General features: G+C 41.8%; 1 protein-coding gene across 5 annotated transcripts in view; it reads right to left on the bottom strand.

Moving 5' to 3' along the window:
* Positions 1-1,498: 1,498 nt before the first annotated feature.
* The window catches only part of atp2b3b (ATPase plasma membrane Ca2+ transporting 3b), a 103,218-nt gene continuing 87,742 nt past the window's right edge, over positions 1,499-16,974 (bottom strand). For 2 of the 5 annotated variants that reach the window (XM_026155339.1, XM_026155340.1), the window contains 4 exons: positions 13,347-13,454; positions 12,904-13,086; positions 11,750-11,909; positions 3,787-3,884 (listed from right to left, as the gene is read on the bottom strand). In XM_026155339.1, the coding sequence (XP_026011124.1) occupies positions 3,859-3,884; positions 11,750-11,909; positions 12,904-13,086; positions 13,347-13,454 (477 nt within the window). In that variant the 3' untranslated portion in view covers positions 3,787-3,858. Of the gene's footprint in view, positions 3,885-11,749; positions 11,910-12,903; positions 13,087-13,346; positions 13,455-16,974 lie in introns of all 5 variants that reach the window. The other 3 variants (XM_026155336.1, XM_026155338.1, XM_026155341.1) reach the window with 2 other exon arrangements.

Raw genomic sequence — 16,974 nt, forward strand, 5'->3', positions numbered from 1 at the left:
GCTGTGTGCTCATGCAGTGTGTTATGGCCTTTTAGGTTGGCAGCTTAGACATAATGTCTGGCAAAGTGGCTGACTGGGTTTCTTGTAGTGAGTTAGATAAAGGCATGGGTTCAGCAGGAAGTTAGCTTAGTTTAGCTTAGCTTGACATAAAGACTAGAAACAGTTCAGTTCTTCTAGCAGCACGTATAAAGCTCACAGGTTAGATGTGGTTTAATACAGAAGTGTACTTAGCCTGACCCATAAATCACTCTGCACACAAACCTTCCTAAAACCATGACTTATCCTTCTATTTCTAACCATTTCTTTTAGGGATTCTCAAAGTTTAGATGATTGGTTTCCAGCTTAGCAAGCCTACATTTACTTCACTGTTTGTCTATCCAGATGTTTTTTTATATGGGTAATTGTGGTTAATTGTTTGTTTGTTTTTTAAACACTAGTGAGCTGTTCTATTTTTTTTACACTGAAATTGAGTTGAGTCATATCTCCTTCTGCACTGCATCACACCATGGTGTGATCCACAGATGTACAGTAATGTAGTTGCTGGCTATGTTTTTAAGGGCTATGACCTGGAAAGGACTTGGTTGATACTTTTGTTTGTTACCAGAGGCTTTGGCCTTATTTCCTGGATGTGTGTTGAAAAGTGAATGAAATGCAGCAAGTTTAAATTCCATGCCCTTTCATCTTTTATATGATGAGGCACCACAACAGCAAACCTTAAGAAAGCTCTGTTGTAAAAACTGTAATAGATCTAGATTAGTGTCACAAAGAAAACTTACTACCTGTTTCATGAGCCTGCTGTCCAGAGTCTGGCTGGGGATGTTTTAAGCCCTGAAATCTTTATTGCATCCAGTTTTAATTTTAAAATAATTTAATAAATGAGACTTGGACCTGCATAAACAGCATAAAGTGGAAATAATGTGTCAACAACTATGAGACCATTATTGGGACTGTGAGCTTTGTGGTGTAGCAGCAGCAGTTCCTCTTGTTTGCTGTCTAAAACATCCTCCTGCAGCACAGTCCACTGTCACCACAATGATGCTCTTTCTTGTAGCAGTTTGATGTCTCTTGACAGCCAAGAGAGAAGAGATTTTGACCTGCACGTGTCCTGTGTTTTTTAAAGGTTACAGAACCATCAATGTATAGGCTTAACCCCTGTATCAAACACTATCAGCCTTCACTCACTACTATTGTTATATCTGCATTTAGGATGGCATTTACAGATCCTTATCTGTGTGTCATATGTTTTCATAGATATTGTGACAATAATAATGCATTGGATTTATATAGCGCTTTTCAAGGCACCCAAAGCACTTTACAATGCCACTATTCATTCACACACTGGTGGATGTAGCTACGGTTGTAGCCACAGCTGCCCTGGGGCAGACTGACAGAAGTGAGGCTGCCATATTGCGCCATCAGCCCCTCTGGCCAACACCAGTAGGGTAAAGTGTCTTGCCCAAGGACACAACGACCAGGACAGAGAGCCCGGGGATCGAACTGGCAACCTTCCGGTAACAGATACACTTCCCAACCCCCTGAGCCACAGTCGCCCCAATATGAAAAGCTGTCAGACTTTAACTAAGATTTTGCTTGTTTCCCTGGCACAAAACAAAAGCAACAAAATTGCATAACTCAAAAATTTAAAAGGGAGACGTCACGTGGTAATTGGAGTGCTTTACAGGTGTTTCTGAATAAGTTAGGCTAGCTCTTTATGCTAAATGGAGCTAACTAGCTAAAACACATAGCCTTATATCTGTACAGAGTAATGAAGGGGAATGCGCAAGGACATAATAACATTTACAATATGCTCTTCTTGGTTGTACCTGATATCTAAAAGTGAACACTGACATTAGATGCGGGCATGTGGTTGAGACACTGAGCAGGTTAAAATGGCACAATCCTTTTGTCTGCGCAGAGGGCGCTGGTTACGTAACAGAGACGACCTGATCATGTGAGCAGGAGGGGCTTCCAACCGAGTGCACGTTAAGTCTTAAAGGGCCTTCGCCTGTGCATTGCGTGTTTGATGGCATTTAAAGGGTTAATGCTTCCCAAGCATTCAGCTTTTTTTTCAAAAAGAAAAAAGCTGACACACACGCACCGACAAACTCTTGGACGTAATGCGACAAAATGAGCAAAGGAGGAACAGCAAGAGAGAAGACGATGGGACACGGAACAGAAATGAAGGGACTGGAAGAGGATGTCAGCCATGGAGGTTGCCCAAGGTGACAGGTGCAGATATTCCCCATGCATACTGGGGATATGGCAGGAGGCTTGAAATGAAATTTACACAGTAATATATCCAAATTAACATGACATCTCATACACTGTTCATCTCAGAGCAATATTCCAGATAACAGGTCATGTGAACAAATGGGGCAGCATTCAAAGACAAAGTGAGGTGATGAATGAGTTCTGTGTTGTTGCTTCCCAAACATTTATATCTATGTACCTATAGACAGATACATAGATATAAGTGCCCTGATCTTTTAGACATTGTCACAGCCATTGTATTTAAATGAACAGCAACCTTTTTTTGTTATGCTTTTGTTTGTTTTTTTCAGAAGAGACAAGACAATATACGTACACACAATGAACGAGAAAGAGGGATGAAAGAAAAATAACTCAAAGTTTCTGAGAAGAAATAAAATGATATATAAGAACGAAATAAATGAGCACCATTATGTTGGGAAATAAATGAATGGGAAATGGAAATGACTGTTAAAGCTTTAACAAAGCGTTTTACTTATACTACAAGCAAAGTAGTGACTTTGAAGCGGCTGCAGAATCTACCCAGATAAATGGTGGTAGATAAATGGTGGTGGAAAGTGGGTGACGACAACATTAATGATGAACACCAATAGAAATGGAGTGAGTCAGCCCCCATAGCCGCATGGCCTTGTTCTGCTGAAGCATTAGGGAATGTGTGGTTTTCTTCTGGACGTCTGCCCCCCCCCCCCACTCAGACCCTGCCAAAGCAGACCTGCAGGTGTGTGTGACAAGAGCGTGCATGAAGTTGGTGTGCAGCTGGGCAGGGTGAGTGGGGTTCCACAAGAAGGGGGTGACAGACTGAGTTGGATGGTTTTGTGGGTAAAGGAGGGGAGGGACTGGGGCGAAGGTGGGAAGTCAGACTGAGAGGGCTGGGGTAAGGGCAAAGGGAGGGAAAGTGGCAACATGTTCTCAGGGAGTTGTAAGCAGAAGTCTCCGGCCATTGTCCACTCCCTCCTTGTCCTTTGCTCCCTCTTGTGAGCTTGTTGAAAGGGCGATTAGATGAAAATGTCATGTGTGTAGGTCCTCAGCCCTCTCTTTTTCTCACCCTAACTTCATCCCCCCTTTTTCCACCCCCCCTCCCAAACCCAAGTTCAGATCAGTTATAAGGAGGTCTCCACACAGTAGAGATGGGCCGGGTAGGGGGTTGAGGGTTTCACCGGCCTGTCCCTGCCATGATGATTATGGTGGAGGTGGTGGTGGTGATGACGGGGGCTTCGGTTGTAGGTGATGACTGCGTTGGTGCTGTTTCGGTTGCTGTAGGCGACCATTGAATCAATGCTGCTGCTGCTGCTGCTGCTGCTGTTGTTGTTGTTGTTTCGGTTGCATGGGGTCACCGGGAGGCTGTACTGGCGGTAGGGCCGGGTGGGATGGGTGCGAGGCGGGGGTTGGGGCTGGGTGGGAGGCGGGGGCGGCTTGCGGAGGGCCGGGTGCAGGTGCTGGTATCTGCTGAGTTCTGATTCGTCATCCACATCGGTGTCGTCGATCAGCGGGATGTTGTGGATGAGGTCATTGATGAGGAACTCTGGGTGGACCATGAAGTTGTGGATGGAGTTGCGGGATTCCGGTTTCTCCCGGCCCTCGTACAGTGAACTACGGAATGCTTTCACCACTCGCATCTGCCCAGAAGAAAAGAGATCAGGGAGAGACCACAAAAAAGACAGAGGAGAAAGTCAGAGAAAAAGAAGAGAAAAAGGAGACATGGGACCCCAAAGACAGACCCACTTGTGTCCTCCAGCAGACAAACAGAGTAAGAGACAAGCAGACACTCAGGGCCAGGTGGCTGCAGTTAAAATAAAGGCAATGTAACTTCTAATGGTCAGTTAAATTTTTGACCAAGAGCTGCTGTGGAAGCTGAAATTAATAGGACTCGCTCAGGACAAAGGACAAAGGCACATCAATCTTCCACTTTTTAAACAGAGTACAAGTAAAATAATATTTTGAAATGATAAAATATGCTTCATTTTTTTTTTACTAAGATTTAAGGTGTTTTGACACTGCAAGTGACTAGTGCTCTTCAGAATGATATCAATCATTCTAATCGACACATCAATATTATTTTCAAGGATAAGAAACCCTTACTTGTATGGTAAGTTCATTCTCTTAACTTTGGATATGGTTAGGCTAGCGCTATATCTCTTGCTTTTTTTTGTTTTTTTGTTACTTAAGTTAAGCTAAACATAAACATCAAACTCTTAGTATGAAGAAAGATTTTGAAAAAGATTTTTAAAATGCTCAAATACACAAATCTGAACTGATACCCTTCTTGTGTCAGTCTGCTAAATATAAATGTACAGCTAGCACACTGTTAGCTAGGTCTTGATTCTGATCTTCTGCTCTTGATTTATCCTGTTTAAAATCCCCATCGGAGCAGTAGCTTTAAAAAAAAAAAGAATTTATTTATTTTACATGAATTACATTTAGAATTTAAGTAAAAACACAATAAAAGCATTTAATAAATGATGAATAAGTGATATTATATTTTAGGCTTTAAGGTGCTAAATAGTATGTGTCATCTGAACAACTTGACAAATTAGTTCAAATCCCTACTTAGCTGTTTTCGCTCTGCCCCACAGATGCCTTTTTGAATCATGCATCTTTAATTGCCCAGAGTGATCAAACCCAACTTCTTCATGCCCTAAGCCCCTTGATGTCATAGATTTTAACACTGTATTCTTAAAAGCAGCATAAATACTGTAAGACCTATGTTTTTAATATTTATATTATGGCATGGATTCAGGTAAGAAGCAAGTTAAGAAAATGCTATAAAGATGACGTGAGAGCACAAATTGATATAATCATTTGACTGGTATGGAAGAAGGTTGACAAATAGCCATGGAAAGGAAAACATGGATTAAATAAATATATTTATAACTTTGTTTAGATAGATGTTGTTTTAGGTAGTTTATTTCTACATCTGGATCTGCATGATGTCATTGAAAGTGGACATCCCTAACATAGACAAAAACAGCCCTGGCTATGAGCACAGAAGTCTCTTCTAGCTGTTGCTTAGACCTGTTGTTTATGAAGGGAGGCCAATCAAAAGAAAGTTGGCTTAAAGTGAGGGTAGTGTTAAAGGACGAGTTTCTTTCAGACAGGACCTCTATGACCTGAGAGGTTGTTATAAGACAGCAGAATAGGTCATCTTGAAAATAAATTGGTGCATTTCATTTAATTGAGATATATCACCATATCATGTAATAACCACCTAAGTCCTTTGTGTTGCCTGCATGTATGATCCATTCTGGATAGAAACACATTTTTCAGAAGCTACACCACATTGTTAAATAAGCAGAATAGATCTTGTTTAAAGTTTTTAACTATATCACCATCCAAACCATGGCACTGCACTAATTTAATAGCAATCTGTCTGACAATTGAAGATTAATTATACTGGGGTAACATCATATCTGGATTAATTTAGCGTCAGCTAGACATCCACCTGATCCTGTGTGTCTCCAACACACAAAAGTGAAAAATAAATAGTATTAAAATGAGTTGGCTGATGACATGTTTCTGTCAGTTCTCACACATCGGTCACACCTTACAAGACAAAAACATTCAGTAGCCACCATCACAAAAAACACTAAAGCTGCAGAAACTTTACATCACACACACTTGGCATATGTGTCTATATGGCTGTTTGTGTGTGTGCAATCTGTTGGGCTGGTGATACATTATGCATGGGAAAAACACTCATACCTCAGCACACAGGATCACAGGCATGCACACACAGATGAAGGTGTTTGTTAGGCACAAATGGAGAAAGAAGCAGGAATGGTGAGTGTGTTAATTCAATATACAATAAAAGAAGAATTTTGCAAGAACCTATAGCAGTGACCAAACACACATACACACATAAATAATACATGCATGCAGCAGAGTGGACCAGAGTTATCTCCACATCGTGCAGTTTGGAGTCTGAATTCCGCATGCATCGGGCAGCTGTCAGTCATGGGAGCTGTTTGTTAAAGAGAGCTGCTTTATAAACACAGCCAAACTGTGAGTCATTCAGTCAGCACCCCGACACGTGTGCTCATGCACATGTGCAAAGTGTTCTGTGTGCCATGCAGCAGTGACAGACAGGAGAGCAGAGTGACAAGAATGATGACGATGAAGTTGCTGCGGGATGTAAAATAACAAATCTTGCAAAACAGAAAAGTGACATCATGAAGAATCAGCAGGTTAGAACACTATGTGATTAGCTAGATTACTAGTAAGAAAAGAGTGAAGCTTGGGTGTCAGCCCTGCCACAGAGAGAGACAGTCAGGTCATGCTTAATCAGATCTTTGTCACTTACACTCTCTTTCTGTCTCTCCCTCTCTCTCACAGACATGCTCGCACACAAACACACGCACAAGTGAGTTTTACGAGTGCACTTCAAGGTGGTGTATGCGTGCATAAACACATTCCTTTGCCATAGCAGTTGGTCCATGCACCCATCTCCAACGCCCAAACAGAGGAAAAGAAGCAGCATGAGCTCAAAAGAAAGAGAGACAGTTTAATGCAAATATACTGACAGGCAGAGGCAGACAGAGCCTTATACAGAGACAGTTTGGCCGAATGAGATCGGCAAAGAAAAAGCTTCATGTTCACTGCAACACCTACTGGAGTCCCAACTGTGATTATGAGAGGCGGATGGTCAAGCAGCTGAATGGAGTTCAATGCTGCAGTTGGCCAAACTAGGAGAAGTCTCTATATATGACTCTGGCTCATATGATAGACTGAGAGACATACAGATGTACAGACAGACGGTCAAGCGGTAGGTTCAGTGCTTATCTGTTTTTCCAAAGAGCATGTCAGACAGTAGAAAAACACCTCATGCAGCCTGAGAAGGTTTCAGAATGTTACTTTCTCACTTCGTCAGTGCTCGGTTTGTTTTCATTTTGTCTCCATGGTAAGAGTAAACTTTCGAGTATATGACGCCCACCAGTGTGACCAGAGAGGCCCGGAGGTCAGGGCACTGCTGTGTTACTTATTCCTCTCAACCATTTCTTTTCTGTCTCTCCCTCTCTCCCTGTTGGCTCTTTCAGCAGTGCTTGATGGAAAAACAATGATGGTTAAAGTACGAGGAGAAAAAAGGGCGCTGGAAGATAGAGAGGCAAAAGAACTGCTGATGAGAAGAGACTGCAATATAAATACTGGGAGAAGCTGTGAGGTAGATGACTGGTTAATGGTTCTTAATTCCCGAATTGAGGCCCAACTGAAGAGGCATTCACCCCTGGTATAATGAGCTGTAATCCATAGTGACACCTTGTGGCATTAAGAGCATCTTTTCTTCATATGTCATATGCTCACATCCCATTTAAGGGTGGAGGCTGATGTATTTTTTTAATTTTTAATTTAAAAATTCTTTACTAAAGAACTGAATGGATTAGAGTAAAATAGCTTATTGCCCTTTGTTTTTTCCCGACAAAAGTAAACTTAAAGGTTAATCTCTTTAATGGGACTTGCTCATGGAATTAACTAACTCAGCTTGAAATGAAATGAAACTGGATCCATAGATCACTTCTAAAGATCCAGAGGAATCTCTAAGATCCAACACAGCTCAGGTGAATGACGGCAATAAACAAAGACTTTTATCATTTTTATATCTCCACTTATTATTTGTGATATTTCCTTCGGATTTGCCTTTGCTGTCTTCTCATAGAATTGGTCAGGGAGTCAGTGGTGTCAATGTCAGGGTGTAGGCACACCATAATTCAACAGGGCACAAGTCTGGTTGCTTTAGAAAGAACTTTGGGTAGTGGATTAGAGTCTGTCCCTGAAACAAACTGTGGATAAGCAGCAATGCTGGGGGACAGGCCACTCTGTTTGGATAGCACATGGGCATCTGCAAGTAATGTGAATTTGGTGCTTTGGTCCAATCAGACAACCAACCCCTGGCAATGAAGAGGACATTTCCCTCATCTTAAGAGGTCATTAAAAAAAAAAAAAGGGTGATAATATAAAACAATTTCCTGAATTGTGACAGCTTCACTGCCAACTTAAACTTGTGGTCACTCATAGTATTACAATCCAAATCTCTTTCACACTGTTAACAAATTAATATAAATAATCATAGAGTAAAACTGTTTACAGGACAGCCACAACTACTACAAGGCCAATTTTACCTTAAATATTTTTTAAAACAATTTTCAGTCCATTTGCCCCAGAAAAGTATGACTATCCCAGCTGACACTGGACGAGTTGCAGGGTATAAACTGGACACTGCATCAGGTCATATGCGTACATGTTTGCACTGACATAGAAGAGGAAAATACTGAAAAAAAAGTGGGGATTTTATTTCTAAAAAAATGTCACTATAAAAAGATTAATTTATACCCCTTGTAAGCTGTTATAAAATCCAGTTCTAGCTATGTGTTATGTGTGCAACTACGCTTGCTTACACACCGCTTGTAAAAAAATAAAAATGGTGCTCACAGATTTCCAATTTCCAATAAACATTCAAATTACTGTAACACAAAGTCAAAAGAGAGCCATGACTTTGATTTTCCTCCGGATTGTGGGTGTAAAAGCACACTTTACCCACTGTAAGCAGGTTAGAATGCGGACATTCACTGATAGCAGTAATGTCTACAACCAAAGAACATCTCAATACTCACAAATTTCTCACAAAAAATGGTTAAGCATTTTTATCACGATTTTGACCAAAGGGACTATAGATGGCATATTAGGGCCACAGTAAGAACAGAAACATTACTGTTAATTTTGAGAATAAAGTCAAAATCTTGAGATGAAACTCAAAAGACAAAAGCTAAAACACAATTTTGACTATGCAAGTTGTAGAGCGTATAGTAGCTGTGGCAGTGTTTGATTTGAAATGACAACTTAAATCTCAACATTCTGACTTCATTCTCAAAATATTATTTTAACTTTTATTTTAATAATATTTAATCTCAAAATCTCTTTCTGTAATCATTACAGAAAGCACTTAGAGTCCGTGGTAAATCTTTAACAGAAGAATCAGCATGCATTAGCTGAATGGTAGCATTTTATGGCAAAATCTTGGCCCACGTAAAGAAAGTGTTGTTTTGTTTCAGTTAATACAGAGGGAAAGATTCACCTTGACTGGCACATGCATAAAGAACCATGGCTGAATACTCTTCCAGGCACATTACAATATGTGTTAGCACCATACTTTCATTGTTGGTTCACCTGACCTCTCGTTTAAGAAAAACCCTTTCTGAAATATATATATATATATACATTTCTCTGGCTTAGGCTTGTGACACATTCGGATTCATATTTTCTGCATAAACCAAGCTGGAGTTGAGAACAATGGGAGATTTTATTTGACCACTGGATGCCTCCAGACAGCACAAAGTGATTCAGAGAACACAACCTGGGTCACATCAGACTCAAAGTTAATGCTTGGTCCTTCACATTCTCTCCCTGTTCCATTTGTTTGTCCAAATCCATTTTGTTTCCCATCAGGGGCTCAGCCACTACAGGATGGCTGCAAAATGTAAAAAGTATGTGTCACGCTGCTGTTGAGTAACAGATTTGGACATAACAAGCTATTCGAATTAAGGTAGAAGACTAGAAAAAGCAAGCAAATGAGCTAGCAGACCTAAAAACTTGCTTCATACTTGGACTGTACATCCCTCCTTCCACTCCTCTACAACCAACTTTACACCAAACCAATGTTCTACTTCCAGTGTTGATTTTTTTAACATGCTATATTATAAAGTGTTGAAGTGAAGGATATGTTTCCAAAGTACTTAAACAAAGGCCAGGTTCCTCCTACTGTCTGCACAGGGTGATTGTGACAATGAGGTGTCAACAGTGCTGCCTTGGGCCTCTCTCTGTATTTACACCTACATGTGATGAGAATGGTGGAGAGGAGGTCAGCATGAAATGGAGGAAGGGAAGGATGGACGGAAGGGAGCAAGAAAGGTAAAGAGAAGCAACTGAGAAGACGGTTGATGACAATCAAATGAAGAGACAGCACAAACACACACATGCATGCACGCAGTCACGCAGACAGGTATACGAGCACAGGTGCACACACTCACACGCCAACAGAGAATACACACAAGTCAAACTGCAGCTCTCGGATATGTCAGCAAAGAACACGTGTTCAAACAGGCTTTCACACAGACGTGCAGAACTGACATACAAAGAAATCAAGAGAAAAGATGGAAGGGTGATTGCTATTCTAGTAAGAAAATGGAGGATGACAAAAAGGGATGAGGTAAAGGACAACGTAAGGTCCAAGAAAACTGAGAAAAAAAAATTAAATGAAGAGAAACCTACTAAAGAAATCTTATCAGTATGCTACACAAGAGCCTGTATTTAGATCTGATAAAATCTAAATACCACTACAAAAGAACAACTCTACTTATGAAGAACAATTAGAAAACATTTCACATAATATTTCTGCAAACAGGGAACCTGTAATATCTCATAAATAAGGAAGAAAGACAAGAAAGAGAAAACTGCCATTGAGAGAGAGAGAGAGAGAGAGAAAGGGGTGAGGAAAAACAAAGTGGACAGAGAGAGAAATCAGGACTTTTTGGAGACGTCAGGGGGCCAAACTTGTGACGTTGGAGCTGGAAATACTGTTACAGAAATAACCAGTTGACAACAATTTCAGCACCGAACAAAAGTGAGAGAAGAGGAAGAAGGAAAGCTAGAAAGATAGAGGCAAAAGGAACCGTTTCTTTATAAAACTACATTCTTAAAAAGAGCAGTGTGTTATAGGGCTTTTATACTCGAAGGTTTACAGTATTGCTGAAGCCACATGGAAGCCTTTTGTTAATGATAATGAATTCTATGGCAGTGAAAAATATTTGTAGCATTTTCCAAAGTATGTAGAGACTCAAGAATGTATTAGAGAAGTACTACATTGTGTTGTTGTTCAGAGAATAGAAAGACACCTTTACAATAGAGATTTTTACAACAGAGGCAAACCACAGTAACTACGCTTGACCTCAGTCACGGACAAGAAATAACACATTGTGCAGGAGGAGCTGTTATCTGCTCTCTAAACTTCAGGATGCATCCGTAGCTTCTGAGAATTATGCATAACAAACTCCTTGTTTTTTTAAAATCTGAGTCACTTATAAAAGTGTTGCATCTTTTGCATCAGGGCACATCAGACAGAGAGAGAACAGTTAGCTCCCTCCTGCACTGACAAACAACAAAAACAGTCTCTGGCCTGGGACCAGGAGTGGGTTGGGACCAGACCAGACAATACCAGAACTACACAGCCGTGGCAGGATTGGGTGCTGTTTGAAAGGGAGAATAAGAGCAAAGAACAGAGGACACATTGCACACAACACGAGTAGCGAGCGAGCCGGAGGGACACAACCATAGAGAGTCAAAATACTGCAGTCCACGTGCCGTGCAGCTGTGTGGCAGTGTGTGGGTGGTTGAGTGGGTGCGAGTGTGTGTTTCTGTGTCTCTGAATGAGTGTGTGAGTGTGTGCATGTATGCACGAATGCTTCTGTATGTGTGTACATGCGTTCGGCGGACTCACTCCCAGGGGCTGGGCTGGTATTGGCTGTTGCAGTAGAGAGAGCTACGTGAGAGGGGGTAGAGATAGTGTTTACGTCGTGGAGCTGACTGAGCACAGAGGAGCGCCGTCTCACCGCTCCCTGAAACGAACCGCTTCGCTTGAACGTGCTCACTACCTCCATCTGCAGGACAGAGATACAAACAGCATCATTCAGTAAGGGCAGGAAAGTCCAGTCTGAGTGTGTGCGTGTGTCTTTGGTCCTTTTAAAAGATTCTCCTGTCACAGACAGAGTAAAAAATTCTCTGATTTCAGTGTATCATAACTGATTCATGAATATTACTAACAAAATCTGTGCATCTACACACTACGCACTCAGACCAAACCCTCTTAATGAAAAACTGGCCACTTTATGCAAAGACAGGCACTTAAGCAAAGAGTCTGGGCTGGCTCTCTGACACTCCTTAGGAGGAGACTGCTGTCGTTTCCCTGTCTTAAAGTCCGCTCTCACACAAAGTTGTGCAAGAATCAATCAAAGCAATCAAGCGAATCAGTGGCCTGTCTAGTTGCATAAGCTTGCGTACAACATGTAAATACTCACTCCTGCACGCACAAACATATACACACACATACACTCACACCATTTATCTCCTGTTATGTTTCTGAGCATCTAAAATAGCACTCTCAAGGTAGAGAAGGCCATTGTGTGATTGTGACTTTGTGGAACAAAAAGGTTAGCTGCGTTGGGGAGAGAGAGAAAAACAAAAACCTGAATCATTATGTTTGGCACAATTCAGAAGAGCACAACAGCATGGATGAGAGAGACTGACTTTTGAAGAGTAAGAACAAATCTAAAATTGTAACTCTCAAAGAAGAGTCAAATATGCAGCACTTCTTTCTTTCCAAAAGTCTCTTTAGTTAGCGTGTGACGGCCATGATACTAACAGTTTATTTAGGCAGTAAGAACACTCCCATAGTAATGTGGATTTTATCATGCTGCACATGATTAAAGAAGTGCAGCTCTTTGTGATTACATACCACATCTTTTAAAGATTCCCCAATCTATCTGTAATTAACCTTAAACAAACTGCTTGTGGTCATGACCAAGTGAAGCTTCTGGCTGACATGTCTAGAAATCTGTTGGTGAGACTTTTGGTTAGGGCCTGGTTAAACAGTACCTGGGTCTGGATACGGTTGAGGCCTCTGAACCAGAGGATCTGTCCACGGCGCAGCTCTCTTTCTGCACAGTCGATCTCCTCCTCATCCTCTGCCAGCTCCTCCCCTTCCTCCTCCCCTGGTTCTAGTCCCAACCCCGCCTCCTTCAAACACGGCAGTCGCTCTGCAGGAACTGTAGCAATCACCTGGAAGCCAGATTTGTAACAATGTTACTTGACCAGAACAAACCAGAGTGACAAAATAATGAGCAGCGTGTGTGCTTTTCCAACCTTAGTTCACATGCAGTGGTTTATTATTTAACTGTCAGTTTTAGCACAAAATAGCTCTGAAGTGTTCTCTCAGGCAGTGTGAATATATTTCCTTAGCCTCACCTTGGAAAAAACCAGGTCTGCCAGCCTACACTTGCTTAGTGTTGTTTGATTCAGCAGGCTAAAGAGCTACTTACCTGCCCCCAGAGCAGCTCTCCAACTCCCACAAACAGACACCAAAGCCACTGCTCGATGTTGAGAGGAGCACAGCTGAAGGGTTTCCCTCCAAACTGCACAATCACGATCTGCAGCAGAAACACAGGAAAAGAACTCATTACACATATACACAAACAAAGCAGAAAGCAGTGCTACACCATGTAGCTCTGCTCTATCCATCACTAACTTTCACACTTCTTAGCATATGACACAAGTCCCATGATAGGGGCAGAGTTCTCATGCCACCAAAACTTACAATCCCAACAAAAAGGGGAGTCCTAAGGGCTTAACACTGAGCCCTATTTCATCATGCCCAATTTCATCTAATCTTGCAAACTAATTAGGGTCGAGATTGGTTAGTACATAGATGGGTGATTACCGTTGAATACCAGAGCCTATTTGAGTGGTTGTGGCTTAGAATGGGTCAGCAAACAAAGAAAGTTTGTAATTGATCCTTGGCTCCACAAATCTATATGCTGAAGTATCATCAGGCAAAGTACTAAAGCAAGAGGTTCGTACGGAATCAGCCATTGGTGTGTGTGTGAATGTGAATGTTGTTGTTGTTTTTTCTACTCAGAGGACAATGTCTGAACATCAGGCTTTTCAATATGTTAGTGCTAACACTGATAAGTAAAAACCACAAATGATTATATTAAATAAAGGATGATATTACTTTCAGGTTGTGATTAATGTGGCAGAGGTATGTACACATACATATGAGGTCAGAATTACTAACCTCCCACCCAGAAAATGTCTGTTATTAAAGTAACTCTCAGGTGTTGTTAAATGGAACAAGAGAATTTCAACACAGCCAAATATCCTAGTTTTATGTGGATGCTTATATTATTTTACTTTGAAGACAGAAATACTTTTTTTTCCACAAAAAGCAATCATTTGCCTATCCTTTTTGCTCGATAACAGCCCGCAGTCATTTGTTGTCTCACTCATGTCTCCTGAGCAATCCACGCGGACTCTTCTTTGGTGAATCTCTCAAGCTCCTCCAGATTTTATGATCTTCTGGCATGGACCTTGGTCCACGAATTTTCAATGTGATTCAAGTCAGTGCTTGGTGCAGGCCAGCCAGTAATATTCACTTTGGTCTTCTGGAGGTATAATTTGGAACATTGTCGTGGGGGAAGGTGACAAAGTGACAACCCAGACCCAGTTTTGCTTCTGACTACTTAAAGCTTTCTTTCAAAATCTTTACATACAGTGGGGCAAAAAAGTATTTAGTCAGCCACCGATTGTGCAAGTTCCCCCACCTAAAATGATGACAGAGGTCAGTAATTTGCACCAGAGGTACACTTCAACTGTGAGAGACAGAATGTGAAAAAAAAATCCATGAATCCACATGGTAGGATTTGTAAAGAATTTATTCGTAAATCAGGGTGGAAAATAAGTATTTGGTCAATAACAAAAATACAACTCAATACTTTGTAACACAACCTTTGTTGGCAATAACAGAGGTCAAACGTTTACTATAGGTCTTTACCAGGTTTGCACACACAGTAGTTGGTATTTTGGCCCATTCCTCCATGCAGATCTTCTCGAGAGCAGTGATGCTTTGGGGCTGTCGCCGAGCAACACGGACTTTCAACTCCCGCCACAGATTTTCTATGAGGTTGAGGTCTGGAGACTGGCTAGGCCACTCCAGGACTTTCAAATGCTTCTTACGGAGCCACTCCTTTGTTGCCCGGGCGGTGTGTTTTGGATCATTGTCATGTTGGAAGACCCAGCCTCGTTTCATCTTCAAAGTTCTCACTGATGGAAGGAGGTTTTGGCTCAAAATCTCACGAAACATGGCCCCATTCATTCTGTCCTTAACACGGATCAGTCGTCCTGTCCCCTTGGCAGAAAAACAGCCCCATAGCATGATGTTTCCACCCCCATGCTTCACAGTAGGTATGGTGTTCTTGGGATGCAACTCAGTATTCTTCTTCCTCCAAACACGACGAGTTGAGTTTATACCAAAAAGTTCTACTTTGGTTTCATCTGACCACATGACATTCTCCCAATCCTCTGCTGTATCATCCATGTGCTCTCTGGCAAACTTCAGACGGGCCTGGACATGCACTGGCTTCAGCAGCGGAACACGTCTGGCACTGCGGGATTTGATTCCCTGCCGTTGTAGTGTGTTACTGATGGTGACCTTTGTTACTTTGGTCCCAGCTCTCTGCAGGTCATTCACCAAGTCCCCCCATGTGGTTCTGGGATCTTTGCTCACCGTTCTCATGATCATTTTGACCCCATGGGATGAGATCTTGCGTGGAGCCCCAGATCGAGGGAGATTATCAGTGGTCTTGTATGTCTTCCATTTTCTGATGATTGCTCCCACAGTTGATTTTTTCACACCAAGCTGCTTGCCTATTGTAGATTCACTCTTCCCAGTCTGGTGCAGGTCTACAATACTTTTCCTGGTGTCCTTCGAAAGCTCTTTGGTCTTGGCCATGGCGGAGTTTGGAGTGTGACTGTTTGAGGCTGTGGACAGGTGTCTTTTATACAGATGATGAGTTCAAACAGGTGCCATTCATACAGGTAACGAGTGGGGGACAGAAAAGCTTCTTACAGAAGACGTTACAGGTCTGTGAGAGCCAGAGATTTTCCTTGTTTGAGGTGACCAAATACTTATTTTCCGCCCTAATTTACAAATAAATTATTTACAAATCCTACCATGTGGATTCATGGATTTTTTTTCACATTCTGTCTCTCACAGTTGAAGTGTACCTCTGGTGCAAATTACTGACCTCTGTCATACATTTTAAGTGGGGGAACTTGCACAATCGGTGGCTGACTAAATACTTTTTTGCCCCACTGTATGCTTTTTTCTTCATAGTTCCTTCCACATTGATGAGATTCACAATTCCAACCGCTGAATAATATTCCCCCCACCGTGTTTCCGTGTAGGAAAGGTGTTCTTGGATTGTACATCTCGCTTTTCATTCTCCAACCAAAAGAGTGTGTCTATTCAATTCTATTCTATTTATACAGCGCTAAATCACAACAGTCACCTAAAGTCGCTTTATATTGTAAGGTAGACCCTACAGTAATACATACAGAAGAGCTAGCTCTATGGCTAGAATTCTAGTTTCAGCTCATCTTAACAATGGATGCATAATTGTTATGACTGCCGTCGTGTGCTGGGGTTCTGACATGTAAATGTGAGTGTGCAGGTGCGCCTCCAGGAGTGGTGGATCCCGAAGATGGTGTGCCCGGATTGGATGCTGCTCTGGAGGCGGAGTAGAAGATGGCGCGGTTGAAGACGGCAATCCATCCATCCTCGGTTTTACCCCAATCGGCTGGGGCTGCGTCATGCCCTGTGTTGCTTTGTGAATCCAGGAGGAAGTTGGGCACAGTTTTCTCATGTTTTGTTAGTCAGGAAGGTAAGTGATTATTGTTTGGTTATTTTTCTCTGGGGCTAGGCAAGCAGTTGCTCCTCTGAGTTAGTTTCCTTTTCTTTGTTATTTTGGCATGGGTCCACCCCAAAGCCTGAGTGACTCCTATGAAACCCGTTTTTGTTTCGTTCCTGTAAATAAACCATTCCTTATTTTAACTGATGGTGTGATGTGCTGCTTGGGGTCGAACTGGGGGTGGATCATTCCTCTTGCTGCG

This window comes from Astatotilapia calliptera, chromosome 20 (genome assembly GCF_900246225.1).
Source record: "Astatotilapia calliptera chromosome 20, fAstCal1.2, whole genome shotgun sequence".
NCBI lineage: Eukaryota > Metazoa > Chordata > Actinopteri > Cichliformes > Cichlidae > Astatotilapia > Astatotilapia calliptera.